General features: G+C 45.2%; 1 protein-coding gene across 6 annotated transcripts in view; it reads right to left on the reverse strand.

Moving 5' to 3' along the window:
- STXBP4 (syntaxin binding protein 4) overlaps positions 1-16,329 on the reverse strand; it is a 172,620-nt gene that overhangs the window by 46,332 nt on the left and 109,959 nt on the right. For 3 of the 6 annotated variants that reach the window (XM_079797218.1, XM_079797219.1, XM_079797223.1), the window contains one exon: positions 10,011-14,715. The exons of 1 other annotated variant lie outside the window; for it this stretch is intronic. In XM_079797218.1, coding sequence (XP_079653344.1) covers positions 14,601-14,715 — 115 coding nt within the window. In that variant the 3' untranslated portion in view covers positions 10,011-14,600. Of the gene's footprint in view, positions 1-8,758; positions 9,545-10,010; positions 15,934-16,329 lie in introns of those variants that run through there. 2 more of the 6 variants (XM_079797220.1, XM_079797221.1) reach the window with 2 other exon arrangements.

The following is a 16,329-nucleotide window of genomic DNA, read 5'->3' on the forward strand; positions in this document are numbered from 1 at the left end:
TTCTGGGCAAGGGTTCTGCGCATGCATGAACATGCTGCCTCTCTGCCTTCCTTCTGCAGGTCATCCCCTGTGAGTGAGTGTGCAACCTACTCTTGTGCACAGCTCGTTGGAGGGAAAGCTGGCCATTCAGGGTGCATTGCTCATGGCAAAACATTCCCTGAGGGAGGCAGCCGCTCAGCAGAGGTCTGGACCAGATGTGCAGAATACTCTGCCTGCCTACGGCGGCTCCAGCCAGCAGTGAATTCCTTAGCTCCACAGCCTCTGCGGCTCATCTGAATGGTTACTTTGTGTGCTTTCTTTTGTCCCTTTTGATTTGAGGAATGAACTCTTTTTATTTGGGTTCTCTTATGGAAATGCTGAAGGATCTTATCTTGTTCTTTTTTTTTTTTTGGTCATCCATGAAAAATGAGGATGTAGTTTTGAAGAGAAAAGAATACAGAGAGCCCTAACTGGTTTGGCTCAGTGGAAAGAGAGTCAGCCTGCGGATTGAAGGGTCCCAGGTTCGATTCCGGTCAAGGGCATGTACCTTGGTTGCTGGCACATCCCCAGTAGGAGGTGTGCAGGAGGCAGCTGATTGATGTTTCTAACACTCTATCCCTCTCTCTTCCTCTCTGTAAAAAATAAATAAAATATATTAAATAATGAATTACCTATTTTAAAAAAGGAATACAGAGAAAGAGATACTTTTTTGTAGGGGGGACTATTTTTTTCTGTAGTGATTCCCTCTTAACCGTGGTTTTCCTTTCCATGGTTTCAGTTACCTGTGGCCAACCATGGTCCAAAAATATTAAACTAAAAATTCCAGAAATAAATAATAAACCATTCATAAGGTTTAAATTGTATGCTGTTCTGAGGTACGTGATGAAATCTTGAGTGATGGGGCATCATAGGATGTTTCACCCTAAGAATAATTTTTTGCTATGGATTTTTTTATAGGTACCCTTTATAAGATTAAAAAAGTTTCTTTCTATTTCAAGTTTGTTCTGAGATTTAAAAATCTAAAATGGAGATGACTTCTGTTAAATGCCTTTTCTGCAAAAATGAAAATATGATGATTAGCCTTTATTTTGTCAATGTGGTGGGTTACTTGTTCTTTTTCTTGAATATTAAAACAATCTTGTTTCTTGGAATAAACTTTCCTTGGTCATAATGTATTAATCTTTTTAAACATTGCTGGATATGGTTTGCTAATATGTTGTGTATAATTGTTGCCTCTTCATGGCTGAAACCATCCTGTGATTTTTCACTTCTTGTAACGTCCTTGTCAGATTTTTGGCATAAAGATTTTGCTGGCCTCAAAATAAGCTTGGGAGTGTTCCATTTTATGCTGGTCTCTGAAGCAGTTTTTGTAGAATTGGCTATGACTTCCTTAAATGTTTGGTAGAATATATTGGCGAAACTAATTGCTCTTCAGTTTTCTTTGAGGAAAGCTTACATTATGGATTCAATTTCTTTGACGCTATAGGATGATTCAGATACTATTCTACTTTTCCTGTGTTAGTTTTGAAAAGTTGTGTTTTTAATGTAAGCTTTTGTGTTTAATTTTAATATTAATAACCTAAAATTGGTGTATTTCTTACTCTTTTTAATATTTATAAGATCCGTAATGATTTTCCCTTTTCCTTTCCTAACATTGGCACTTGTCCTTGTTCTCTTTTTTCTTGATTAGTCTTGGCAGACAGTTATAGATTTTATTGCTCTTTCCAAGCATCAATTGTAGTCTTTGTTAATTCTAAATTTGTTCTCTCTTTCCTTAATTTCTGCTTCTACTATTTTTCTCCTTTATTCTATTTTCTTTGATTATAATTTGCTCTCCTATTTCTTATTTGTTGAAATGATTGCTTAGCTCATGACTTCTTAGTCTTTTTTCTTTTACAATGCATACATTTAAAAGTAGAGATTTCCAGTAAGATTTATCCTGTAAGTATTTTTACATACTGTTTTCCTGATCTTTCAGTTTAAAATATTTTTTTTTTCAATCCTCACCAAGGAAAATGCTCATTGATTTTAGATAGAGAAACATCGATGTGAGAGAGAAACATTGATCAGTTGCTTCCCACACGCGCCCTAACCAGGCATCCAACTGGCAACTCAGTCATAAGCCCTGACCAGGAATTGAACCTGCAACCTTTCTGGTGTGTAAGATGATGCTCCAACCAACTGAGCCACCTGGCCAAGGTGAAAGTATTTTCTAATTTTTAAATTTTGGTTTATTAGTTTAGCTACACTAGTTTTTTCAGTTATTCTTTGCATGGCATATCTTTTTTCATTCTTTTCCTTTTAACATATTTCTTCTTTTCCATTCTTTCTATATTCTCAATCTGAGACTCTCATTACACATATGTTAGCCATTTTTAGTGTATTTCATATGCCCTTAAGTCTCATTTATATTTTTATCCTTTTGTTCCTTCTTGCATGATTTTAGATATTTTCTTCTATCTTCCTGTTTTAAGTTGTATTTAGATGCTGTTAAACACAAGCATGGAGTTCTTAATTTTTGTTACTGCATTTTTTTTTTAGTTCTAAAGTTTCCTGTGATTATTTTTGTAGTTTCCACTTATTTGCCATAGTTATGAATCTTGGCTTTTGTCTTCTTTATAAGCACTGTTATTCTAAAGGCTATGACTAATGTGTGATTCTATTATTGAGAACTCCTTGGACCTTTTTCTACTTTCTGTCTTTTGTCTTGGTTATTGTGATTCTTGACTTGTCTTCTCCTCGTGCCTTGTTCCTTTTGATTGTGTGCTGGACACTGTCTGATGAAAAACGAGGAAAGGCTTATGATGATCTCTTTCTTCAAATAGGATTTATACTTGTTTATGGAAGACAGCTAGGGACACTAGCAATTCAGGGTCATGTTAACACAACTTCATAGATTGAAATGATTTGAATCTTGGCTTCAATATTGTAAATGGTTAATCTTCTTCCGTATTATCATTATTCATAGGATAGTGAGCCTTTAGAGTTTCAAAAGCAAGTAAAATGAACTCCATTTGAATGGAGGTATGGACAGAGGTGGAAATCCAACCTGAACTCACTTCCTTACCCCACAATTCCTAAGAAGGCTCATTACAGTTTGATAACCAGTGGGCTTGATGGTTGCTTTAGTTCTAGCTATCTCCTTACACAGAAAAGAATAAATGCCACCTTCCAGGCATCTAAAAATGAGAGTCATTTAAGGAAAGATGACTTTTTCCCTTATCCAGGTGGGAGATGGAGAGCGGAAAGGAAGCTCACATTTTTGGAGGCCTTATTAAGTGCCAGACAAGAATCAGGCCCTTTCCTTAACCCTCTGAAGAGCTATGCGGAATTGGCTTTATGCCCAGTGGAGGCAGCACCTGGCGCTCAGAGATGAGTATCTGGCTCAAGGTCACGAGGCTGGCATGTGGCAGGGCTGCATTTCCAGCTCAGCTCTCTCCGGCTCCTCTCTCACACTTGGAGCTGGCGTGCGGAAAACCCGGCACCTCAGAAAATGCGGTAGAGGTCTGGGTCCAGGAAAATGTATTGGAACATTTTTTTTAAAAGTATGAATATATATATCTTTTTGCCTTCAGATTTAAACACTTTTTTCCTTGATATTTAGTGTGATATTGGAGAGATTAATGAGACGCCTCAGCCCTAGGGTATGGCTTCTTTTAATTTATAGTCTAAGCTTTTCTTTGCCTAGTTACCTACTCATAGTCCTGGCCTAGAGGGCTGGAAAGAAGCTATTAATTAGGCTGAGTGTATGTATGGTGTGTGTGTGTGTGTGTGTGTGTGCGCGCGCTCTAGGGATCAATTTGTGGCATTCCCCTATTTCTTAGTTACTAACATAGATTCCCACTTTTCCCAGGAGTTTTAGGGGGAACAGTCCCAAGTAGTTAGAACCCTTGCCATGAACTAAATCTGTAAGATGTTAAAATGTTTTCTACGGGAAAGAAAAAATTGTTTGTGGCTTTTGATTTCATTACCATTATATGGATGACTGTTTCTGGTTTTGAGGGGATGTGATACAGTGACTAGACAGACACAGAATGCCAAGTGCACAGTAATAACGATAGCAACAGTATTGCTATCAGGGCACCACTGAGTAAGCGGGATGGTTAATTTTATGGGTCAACTAGACTGGGCCAGGGAGCACCCAGATATTCGCTTAAACATTAATACTGGGCCTGTCTGTGGGGTGTTTCTGGATAAGGGCAACATTCGAACCTGTAGATTGAGTAAAACAGATTGATCTCTCCACGTGGGTGGCTCCATCCACTCCACCGAGCCCTGACTAGAGCAAATGGCTGAGGAAGAGAGCATCCTCCTTCGCTGTGTCTGAGCTGGGACATGGGTTTTCTCCTGCGCTCGGACTGGAACTTGGGTCTCCTGGTTCTCGGGCCTTGGGATTCAGACTGAAACTGCACCTCCTGGGTCCTGTTTGTGGGCGGTGGGACCTCTCAGGTGCCACCATTACATAAACCTCTGGGTTTCGCGTACTCACAACTGTAAGTCCACGTGTGCCCCACCCTGAACACATCTCCTATGGGTGCTGTTTCCCTGGAGAACCCTAATGTGGTGGGTGATTCCTGGGGAGCAGGCCCTGCATTGAGACAGGTGCCTCACGTGACATCTCATTTAACGTGATCCTCCAGGGTCTTACGAATTCAGTCTTCCTGTTATGTCCACCCTGAGGACGAGGCTTACAGCAGTTCAGTAACGATGCCAAGGCTATAGCTTATGTGGGGGGACAGGCGCACCCCCACAGCCATGTGGCTTTGAGTAGGTCAATGAATTGATCTGAATTTGTGTGTTAAATGATAATGCCCACCTTGATCGACTGTCAGGGGAATTAAATGAGGTGATAGGGGTGAATTATTTGGAACAGGGTGGGTACACTGTAGAGACTCAGAAACAGTAGCCTTTGCTATTTTATTTCCTATTGTGCTACAAAATTCAGAGGTTCTGCAGCTTGTGGGCTAGATGTAATTCCTCCAATGTGATATATCACTAACATCGGCATTTGATCATTTGTTCATCTCCATTAAGCCCCAACGATACTTCATGTTCTCCTGGGGGAGAAATGGGATTACTGCGACGTTTAAAATTCTGCACAAGCCTGGGAGCGGGAGGAGGCGCCCTCCTGGAATCGAGGCGCAGTCCTGGTGAGACGGGCGTCCCACAGCTCCAGGTGGGCACACCCGAGGAAGCCGCACAGCTGCCGAGGCCACCAGGAGGTGCTTCATTTCCCAAAAGGTGTTCGGTGCTTCCTCCCACTCAAGCACGGTCCTCCTGCTCTGATAGCCGTTGTCATCTTCCGTCGCACGCAGAGATGTCAGAGGGATGTTTACGGGCATATGGCACTAATTTAGTTTCCCCTCTGCGGTCCTAGAGCGCCTGCGACAATGAAAACAAAACAACACCAAGTGCTGCTCGGCCACCTATCAATTCATCTTCATTGGACAGCGGTCACGTGCCATCCCGCAAAGGACGGGATCTCCGTTTCGAAACCCGTGGAATGCACACACTCCTGTCTGGGGAGTGGCCCGGTGCCGCTCCATTCTCCATTTCCGCTCCGCTCCGCTCACCGTGCAGATTTCCTTGGGGAATGTAACCATCGCAGCATTCCTTGGAATCATGAGCGTGCTGGACAGTTGCCGGAGCCTGTGCACGGCCCTCCACTGCTTGCCTCAGTCCAGGGAGGGAGGCTGGGCGGCCCTGAGGATGCCTGTCGTGTGGGCCACAGAGAGAGGCTCAGGGACGTGGGGACGCTTGGCCAGGCTCAGCCATGGCAGGGGCCAGTCCACCCTTGTTCCTTGCCCATCCACCCTTCACGTCTTGGAGAGCTTTTACATAAATCAGGTTATGCCATCGTCCTGCTTCAAATCTTTCCGTTCCTCACTCTTGTTCTTAGAATAATGTCCAACGTCTTACTGTGGCTTACAAGGTCCTTCCAGATCTGACCCTGTTCACTTCTCCAGACTTATTGCAGGCCATTCCCATTGCCTCCACCCCACTGGCCCCCCCGCCCCCCGAAGCTATGTTATGGCTACACTGAACCCCACTGTATCACGCTCTGTCGCCTCCCTGCCATTACTCAGGAGGCTCTACCACCTTCCCACTCCCCCACATACCTGGCTAACGCTCATCATTTAAGTCTCCTTTTAGACAGAGAGCTTCCTCCAAGAAGCCCTGCCTGATCTCTCGTGTCTGGGTTAGATTCCTCCTCTGCTGGGTCTGTTTGCCTCTCCTGCTGGGCTGGCTGGCTGCTCTGTGAGAGTAAAGCCGCGCGCAGCTCATCCATGGGCAGCACCCATGCCCCTGAGGCCGGCGGAATCACCCACCAAGCAGCGAGTGGTTTATGAGCTCATTCTGGTGACACTTCTCGGGTAGCAGATCTCCGCTTGCATCCTAATCAGGAATCGCTGGGCCACTCCTACGCGCTAGCCTCCATCTGCCCCCTCACCCCAGGAGGAGGTGGGGCCCTGGGGCCTGCCTCCTGGGCTCCCCTGCTGGGCATTGTGGCCAGGCTTCCTCCCAGCAGTGGGAAGCCCCCGCAGGAGCAGGGAGGGAGGGGGGAGGGCAAGGGCAGGACGCCCCCGCCTGTCAGCTCCTTCCGGCTTTGCTGCCCTGTTCTGACAGTAGCTGTGTCCTTCCCCGCTGCAGTCCCAGCAGGGCTTCTCCTCCGTGACCCAGTTCCCAGTGGTCTCGCAACGTTATGTCTTCCCCTATCCCTCAGTCCAAGCGGAAATGGCTTCTATTGCTAGTTTCTGGGTGCTCCACCATCCCTTGCCTAGGGACCCCGCCTCATATCTGTAAGGAGCATCGGTATTTGGACATCTGTGTCAGCCTCTAGCTCCTGCCAGCTTTCTGACTGGCTGAGTGCTCCACGTGACACAGATAAGACGATGATTTTCAAATTCTCTGGGATGGTTTCTGGACCTTCAGATTCTTGGAGGTAATTCTCATGACAGCTCCTTATAACAGAGACAAGGATTTCCAGAAGGCTTGCAAGAAAATTTCCCCTCTCTGCCTAACTTTGAGCATTTCCTCGATTTCCCTACTGTTTTTTCCCTAACCCACACAAATACTCGCCTCAGGGGAACCAAACATACTGCAAGACGTGTCTTATAATTGATGATGCTAGCCAGGCAACCGTAATGAACTAGTTCTTTGCCTGTGTGTGCATGAACTGTGGCACGAACGAACTGTTACTCCTTTCATTTTCACTGAGTAAAGCGTTTAAGGCCCATCTGAGGAAGGAATATGAATCCAGAGTGTTGTCTACAAATCTTCTATTAAATCCTTTTGAAAAGATTAAAGAAAACGCTTAGCATCAGAACTGCTGGATAGATGTCAAAGACGTGGGCGGAATCTCCCAGAGACACCAATGGCGGTCCCCTTTAAGAAACGCGTCCTTTAGATGGCAGGAAGGGTGCCATTGTGAAAACCGGAAGCAGCAACCCTGACTCAAAAAGAGGTTCAGAAGAGTCCACTCTGAATATACAGACATTTCAGGAACACCACAGTGTGTTTGTGTCTAATTTGCCTTTATGTACTTGCACATGATAATAATATATGTTCAAAAAAACTTTGATTTTCTTAAAGGGCCATAACACAAAAATTCAAAGCACTGTGTCATATTTTAGATGCCTTTTTCATATTTAGGGATGCATGAAAGAATGGTGAGTCTTATAATTGATGGAGCCTTAAATTTGGGGAAATACTAATCAGAAATATGATAGTCAAAGAGACAGAAGGCATATAATTGATGAACAATCTTAGCAACAGTGGGAAACTTGAGAGAATGTCATGACTTCTCAGTCTGTGACTGATACCAGGAGTTCCCTTGGTGAGTAAGGAACCACTGCTTTGGCCATGTCCTTGAAATGTTGTCCACCTGAGTCTATTAAATATTTCCATTCTTCCACAGTGTGTATATGGAGTAGTATGTACATATGGTATATACATATACACACCCATATTCACACATATACACATACACAGTGTGTCTGCACACACGGTTTCTTTCAGATTTTCCTTATACTAGTATTGAGCACTTGCACTATTCACAGATGTACTTCATGCATTTCATTTGGGGCGAGCTTTAACATTTTTTTGTGGCGATCACAAAACTATATATAACCGATGGGATCACCATGCAAAAGTAAAAAGCTGGCATTTGATGAAATGCGTGGATTGCTTCCCTGAATGATCAAACTACTCGATGTATGGAGACGGCTTGTGCCCACAAACATCTTTTCCTACTCCCTCCCCGAGAAACACCTGACCTGCAAGCTCTATATGTCAAGGTAACGCTATTATCCACGCAGTTTGCTTTGGCCTTCTGTTTTCCCTCCCCATATTTTGCTGATGAAAAATGAATCTCTCCACTGTGGAACAGCAACAGCGAAGCAATCCCGGCGGGCTTAGCTGCAGATGGGATCATTTCTGCACTTGAGGAGAGCTGTGGCAATACACGGCTCCCTTGGGCCTACCCGGCTCTTCAGCAGCATGACTGATGAACCCACACGGACGGGAGTTTGCGGGCGGCTGCCTTGCAAAGCACTAATCTTGGATTTTGCTTTTGGGCTTTATCTACCCTCCCATACCCGAATCATTCTGTGGGGTTTTTCAGAACCTTGGGCAAACCGACAATGTCTGAGCATGTGCTTGGCCATCGCCACTGCAAGCCCGCTGTTTTATGGATAAGCAGGCAGCGCACACTCCCTTCATCAGCAGCACCCGTTCCGTCCATCCTATTTTTCTTTTCATTCACTTTGCCTTCTCTGTGCCAGAAGCAGGAAACAGCTCAAGTTTTTGAATATAAGAAGTCACTTTTAAAAATGTATTCTGAAATTCTGAAACATATATCGAGCATTACTATGCCATGCCTCGTGCAAGAGATGAAAAAACAGTATGTGGACTCTAAGTAAAAGGGCTCAACGTCTAGTAGGAGAGACACACATCTCCCGTTCCTGTACAAATTAATTGCAAATATACTAGCAGTATGGTAGAGGCCTTATTAAAAGCTTTGCAGTGGTGGGGGCTGAGGTAGGATTTTAGAACGTGGCTCCTCCCAGTTAACCTTCTCTGGATACAGACACCCCAATGCAACAGCAGACAAATAAGAAAGCACAGCCTGGCTGAGGCAGTGGCCCATCTCCCCTCTTCCCCCCAGCCCCGCCGGATGCACTGGCCCAGCTGCTGGTGTTGAGTGGGACGCCTCCGTGACATACAATAGTTGTTGCCTTTAGCCAGAGCTCCAGTTTTTGTTACGATGTGGAGATGCCAAGCTTTTGAGGCTCAGGAACCCAGCTCACTAGGTAAGAATAAATTAGCAAATAAATGCAGTAACCCAGTGCGTGTCTGGACAAGCAGGTCAGCAACTCCTCTTGGGGTTTACGTTCTTACTCCCCTCTCTTCCCCACCTTGAGTGGGAAGAGGGGCTGGACACGTAGGAAAAATGCAGAGGTGGCATCCCTAGCCGGCCAACGCTAGGCATGGGGAGGGTGGCATGCATCAAGATCTTCACAGGAGAGGCGAATCGAGAGTGGCATCTTGGAGGATGAGAAGGAATCTGATGAGGAAATGAGGCAGGAGTTACCAAGACAGAAAATAGTCTGAGTGATTGCTAAGGATGAAAAATGAGGCTGGAGAGAAAGCAGAAGGGGACAGATAATAGGCAACAGAATCAAATTTGTGTTTTGGAAAGATAATTCTGACAAATATGGTGGGTGGATTGATTGATGAGGACAGGGGTGGGAGAGAGGGAAGAAGGTATATTGCCTACATTGCAATGATCCCGGTTATAAAGGAGAAAGATCTCAAAAATAAATAGGCAGTGTTGGCATGGCACAGAGAAAAAGAAATCTATTTAAGAAATGTTCTAGAAACAGTACGTCTTGCTCTTTTAAAAAAATATTTTTATTTCAGAGAGGGAGAGAGAGACAGAAACATCAATGATGAGGGAGAATTACTGATGGACTGCCTCCTGCACACTCCCTACTGGGGATTGAACCCACAACCCAGGCATATGCCCTGACTGGGAATCGAACCGTTAACTCCTGGTTCTTAGGTCAACATTCAACCACTGAGCCACACTGGCCGGGCCTACATGTCTTCCTCTTTATTCCAAACTCACTGAGCATGTAAGTCACTGCCTGGGAGTGCAGAGGCGGCGACAGGCCAGAAGTGCTGCTCTAAACGAGCTCCCCCACGAGGAAGGAAACATCAGGAGCAGGAAATAAAGGATCCTGACCAACACTAACCTCAGCCAACTTGCAGTTCCCTCCATCCTTTGGAGTCAGTGCTAAACTCTGGGCGCCTTAGCTAGTGCCAAGGCGCTCTGGGTGTGGACGGTCTCACGTCACTGTCCACAAGGGTTTCACTGAGAGGCCATGCAGGTGAATGGAAATCCTGACTCAGGACCAGTGGGTCTTCCTGCTACTCCTGTAACCCTTTGGGGAGCACGGGAATCACCTGGTTTCCTGATTTGGACACTGGGCTGGAGGAAGCTTCCTGAGGTTGTCCGAGGGCCCATCTCCCTAGACACACACACCTTGCCGTCATTTCCAGCTCAGGCTACATTGAGGACTGGGTCTCCTCTGCTCCCAGAACTAACATCATTGGGGTTCGGCTGCTCCCAAGAAGGTGGCCTTAGGAGGTGGGGCCTATGCCCTTTTTTTCTGAGTCCCACCAACATTTTGGTCTTTCTTCCCCCCAGACCAGGGGCTTTACTTCCTAGACAGGTGGTAGGAAAGCCTTGCTCTTCTTCATTTGTGTGCTCTCCAATCTTTGACCCAACCATAAATCCTTTCCAGTACCCCAAGGAGCCAGGCCTTCAAAACTCAAAGAGCACATGCCCCTCTGCTTCCTGAGGCCGCACACACCTCCCTCTCAAGGCCATGAACTCTCAGTGGCTGGGAAGGTCAAGCTTTGGTTAATTTAAGTTGAATGTTCTTTCCCTAAAATGCGAATCACAAGGTGGCTAGGATCACAAAATCTGTTTAGCATTGTACCTCTGGTACTCAGCAAAGTGCCGGGCATCCTGCAGCAGTTAGTAAGTGGTTAAGTGAAGAATGCAAAGGCAGGAGAGTGAAGCTGGGAACTAAGTCTTATGCACAGCACATTACACATTTAATGTGATGAGCATGCACTGAACACCTACTATGTGACAGGCACCGCCATAGGTCCTGAGGATACAATGGTGAACAAGACAGATGAATCCCTACCTTCATGGAGCTTACTCCCATTATTGCTCCTGTTATTAAGGAAGACAATAAACAATAACAAAAAATCTGGTGATGGGGGAATGGAATAGAGGATCCAAGCTATTAATCTGATTGCACTTTCTCTCAGACCCCCGCAACCCAAGAGTCAAACTCAAACAACAGAAGTTAACAAAAGCAGTATTATTGAAATGTAAAAATCATGTGAAGAAAGCAATTACAGAACAGCATTTGCTATGGACACAGTCACCATGCAGGCAATGAGATTACACGTGGAGAGTTGTGACAAAAACATCTTGGGTGTTTTATTTCCAAAGTTAAGTTCCGCAGGCCTCTTCTGCGCAAAGTTCATCTTCTCAAAAATCATGTGCCATAGAGCACGAAAGTTGTGTTCATGATAGTTCAGTGCTTTCTGCTCTATACCGTGTAAAATGCAACACTGCATTTCACGTAGCAGGAAAAACACAAGCATCCCCTTTGGCCCTAGATAAAGAATAATATTTTCTCATTTCGCAGGCAGTGTATGAAAGTGTCATTCGACGCTGTATTTTTACAGCTGCTTTGCATTCACTATTGGAGAGGCCCTACAAACATATGTTTCTTTCTTTCATTTCTACTTAAAGGTGTTATTATTTTGGAATTATTCAAATTTAAGAGAGTGATAAAGGGCGTCTCTTCAGGGGTTCCTACTAAACAAACCCCTAAGTTCTTATTCCTTTAAGGAAAAAGAAAAAGTTTTGGAGAAAAAAGAAAACAAAGGAAAAAATGTTTTAGATTATGAGCTTCGTATGGTAACTTCAAGTCCTTATATCTTGTCTGGCGTTTAGCAGGTGCTCCGGAAATGGTGGCTGAGTTGAATTGGTTTGGGAAGAGGCAGGGGATTATGATCCTCCTTATACAGATGGGGAAACTGAGGCCCAAAGCACTTGTAGGTGTGTTTGTAACTGTGCTTCGCACTTTACCAAGGGCTCTCACCCAAGCGAGCTTGTTAAAAGTCGGTCCTCAAGACTATCATATATATGACGGAGGGAAGGTAAGTATTTTCGGGTAATGATGTGCTCGACATCCAGTGAGTTCGTCACTGCTGATTCCCCTCCACAGAGCGAATCAGTGTCTGCTGCTAAAGGACATCTAAACCTACTGTTGACAAAGTTCAGGTCCTCAGACAACGATGGAAAGAAAGCTACTCTTCTAAGCATAAAAACAACAGAAAGCTATTGGCAATCTTAGCACCAGAAAAAGCCCAGTCATGTAGAGAGAAGCAGCTCTCATACACTGTTGGTGGTAGTATGAATTGATCCTATTTTTATGAGGAAAATGTATAATAGCTACCGAAATCAAAATGAATCTATCTTTGACATAACAATCTACTTTATCAATGCATTCCCACTGTAGACACATTGGCGCAAGAAAACATAGATATGTGAGGAAAAGGATACAATAAATATAAGAATATGAACATAAGACTGTTCCCTGTGACATTCATTGTTAGTAACAGAAAATTTAAGACAGCCTAAGGGTTCATCAATAGCTTGCTGGCTATACGCTACACAAGGATTATCTGGATAGTGATACTTTATGCAGATGTTTGAAATATTACATCGATCTATGTATTGAGATGAAAAAAAACAAAAACCCACACACACAACAAAACGGACCACAATATAGTAAGCCAGAGAAAAGCTGCCTAACAGTTTTATTTCCTTTGAGTAAAAATACTCATCAAATATTAGTGACGGCTACACCTCCGGAAAGTGAGATGGGCTTTTTTTTTTTTTTAAATTTTATTCAATTCCATACTACTTGATTTTTCATGGAAATAGATTATTTTTAAAATTTAAAAATGTAAGAGAAGCTGTCCAATTCTGGCCACCTGAGAAGCTTTTTGCTTCTTACCCACCAGCAAGCGGTGCTCAGGAAGTGGGCAGCACAGGCCAGAGCGAGGAACAGCAGCTTCTCTGCTACCAGGCGTGCGTTGGGAACAAGTATTCTGATCAGTGAATGGTTCTTACTCCCTTTCTTTCTCAGTGTAGTACCTAAAAATACAACACCGGATAAGAATAGATGCCTCGTTCCTATTCAGTCGGTACCTAATGCCCAGGACATTGAAAATGACTTCCTCCCCCCATTTTCCAGCCCCGGGTTTAATCATTCCACTGAGAGATGACCTTTAGCACTCCACCTCAATGGCTCATTCCCGCCAGACATGGTCCGGCATCCTGACAGTAAGATAAAACAAGAGGTAAAGCATAATTAGCTGGTGGGCGACACCAGCAATAATGAGGTCAGTCTTGAACTCGGAGCAGAAGAGTTCAAGGATGTCTCTTCTGACAGCAGAGGAGATTCTGGATGCCCTTATTTCATCAGCGCCCCTCAAATGTGCACAGGGGCAAGGGCACCCTAAGCCAGGCAGATCCTGTGCAGGAGCCAGGCCCTTTGCAAAAATATGAGCTGTTGCAAGAAGCCTGACGAAGCATCACAAAACAATGTTCCTACCAGGTGAGGGCCCGGGGCTGGAGAAGGGGGGAGGAGGCAGGGTGATGTGGGGCCACGTTTAGCTGAAGAGGTGCCTCCTGAATCTCTGCGGCCACCCGAGAGCACAGCGTGGAGCTCAGCTGCGTCAACAGACCCAGGTGCCCTGTGTGCGGGGCTGTGACCTCCCGCTGCCGGGACAGCGGGGTGCAGGGCAAAGGGCTGGGCAGAGGATCAGAAGACTTAGGTGTGCGCCTCAGTTCCAGGACAAGGCGCCTCATTTCTCTGAACCACTATTTCCATAACTGAAAAAACAAGAACAGATATCACGCACTGGCTCTGCCTCGTAGGTATGCTGGATGGTTTAAAGAAACAGGACCGGAAGAGCCTTAGGTAAATGAGAAAGCCCCATAAAAATGCAGGCGGTATTCAGCCTGTGAGATAGTTGTTGGTGATAAAAAAAAAAAAAAAAAAAAAAAGCCCAAAAGCTTGCTTAAATCACTTTCCTAAGATACAAATGTGAAAGGTTAGTGAGTTACCCAATAAATGAAGTCTTTCACTATGTTCACATAATTGTCCAACATAAGTCCTAATTATAGAACTCACTGTATCAGACTCTCCATAGAGAACTGCATATAAAAATTATAAGGATCTAATTCTATATAAAAAGGATACAAAATATAAATGTGCAATTATATATGACTTCAAAATACAGGACTAGATTATTCTTACAGAACTACTGTAGTGGCAATTGACCTTGTGAATGTATACAGTTAAAGCAAGAAGCTTTACCAAAGTCACCTAACTCCAGTCTCCGTTTCACAACTTTCACACGTAGTGTGTTCATTCCTGTTTTAGACATGGCGTCTGAGGGCTGTCCGCGTGGACAGAGACGCGAGAGGACCACGGCACTCAGCTTCCTGCAGAAAACCATCAGCTCTTCTGGTCGGGGAGCTCCCGGGGGCAGTCCTCCTCGTTCTCCTCGGAGCAGGGCAGGCTCAGCGCACTCACCACGGGGTGGATCCAGGATGTGGTCTGTGTTACGTGACTTGAGGGGAACAAGGAATGCAGTTACAATCGGGAAGCGTGTCCCACCCGTCCATGCAAGTACTCGGCCCAGTGACACCGCTTCTACCGACTGCAGTCCCGGGATGGGAAGCAGGTGGAACTGGATCCAGCCTTTTTAATGTCTTACATGTGCTTTAAGGTTCAACAAAAACCACGTCTGTTTTCTCCTGTGGTAACAAGAATGGCAGGAGAGTGATTCATCGTGTGGATTCCTCGCCTCTCCTTACCTGACAGTCACCAGCCGCAAGCTCTGTGGCTGCCTTGGGGCAGCCTCTCTGGACCTCTTCCTTCCTCTCCTTCTCTGATGCTACTGCCTGGGTCACTGAATGGCTTGTCTCTCTGTCTCTGTTCTAGTTCGTTTCCAATTCACGCTCCACTCCAGCCAAGAGGTCTTTCTAACGACAAATCCCACACGGTTGCTCACTTGCTAAAAATTCACTGCCAGCCAGTGCCTTCTGGCTCGGATACGTACTCCATCCTATGAAACGCTTTGTTTTTTACCTGCTTCACCAGGGCTTCCTTCTCCGCGACAGTCTTCCTCTCTCACTGGGTTCATCTAGGCGACTGAGTCTAAAGAACCACATCTCCCTCTGGCTTCCTCCCGTCTGTGCCCATCTCTCCCTGTTATTATGCTGTAGGACAACATGCGTTTATTTTTAGGCCTTCTTACTGCACATGAAGCTCCTGGAGGGCGGGAATGGATTCTTTTCTCCACGTTTACGGGCCTAACTGTTCTCACAACAGATGACTAGTCGTTTCCGGAAGGTGACAAGCAGAGGTAGGGAAGGATGTACACAGGACGCAGGCCATGTTGGGGTGGTGGTGAGACATCACAGAGCGCGCCCCTACCTGGTGGGGGGCGTTTCTCAGCACTAGTAACCCACACACCTGCAGCTGGAGGGGTGTCCTGAATCCAGCGTGCTGGCCCAGTGCCTGAGAGCGGGACAGAGCTTCTGGAATTACGGCCATCTGTTTCTTTTCCGTGGGTATTCTTTCTGGCCCTGGTTCCCCCCACTGCCTTCATCCATCCCACCTCAGTTTCCTCCGCCCCAATCCTATCCAAACTCAACCTCAGAAGCAGCAGCAGGTCTTCGGGCGAGTCCTCCTGGGCTGGCACTCTGAGGATCAAATAGGGTTGTGGTTCTGGATGGATCTCCTACCTTACAGGGGAACATTTCCCAAAGTGTGTTCCAAGGACCTTTACATGAAGAAGAGAATTTTATGGTCACGTAAGTTTGAGATATGATGTAGTTAGGTAGGTTTCTTTATTCCAGGATTTCCCAGAACCTTTAACATACACCTGTGTTCTCAGACTCTCCAAGAGTATGCAATCTTTCTCAAACTAGCGTGCCCTTACGAGCACACACAGGGCTAGTGTTCTACAGAACACGATTTGGGAATTGTCACAAAATGCACTTGCTTTCCTGGCTGTCGATGACGGTAACTGCAAATGTTGGACTTAGTACGAATGGTCACTTTCACTGCCATTACTGCATTTGGGTTGTTGTCAACCCTATACTCTAAATTCTATCCATATCCCCCGATAAAACTTGTTCAACTTGTCTGTTCACATATTAAAAGTGCATCTTTCCAT

This window comes from Cnephaeus nilssonii (assembly GCF_951640355.1).
Source record: "Cnephaeus nilssonii genome assembly, chromosome: 19".
NCBI lineage: Eukaryota > Metazoa > Chordata > Mammalia > Chiroptera > Vespertilionidae > Cnephaeus > Cnephaeus nilssonii.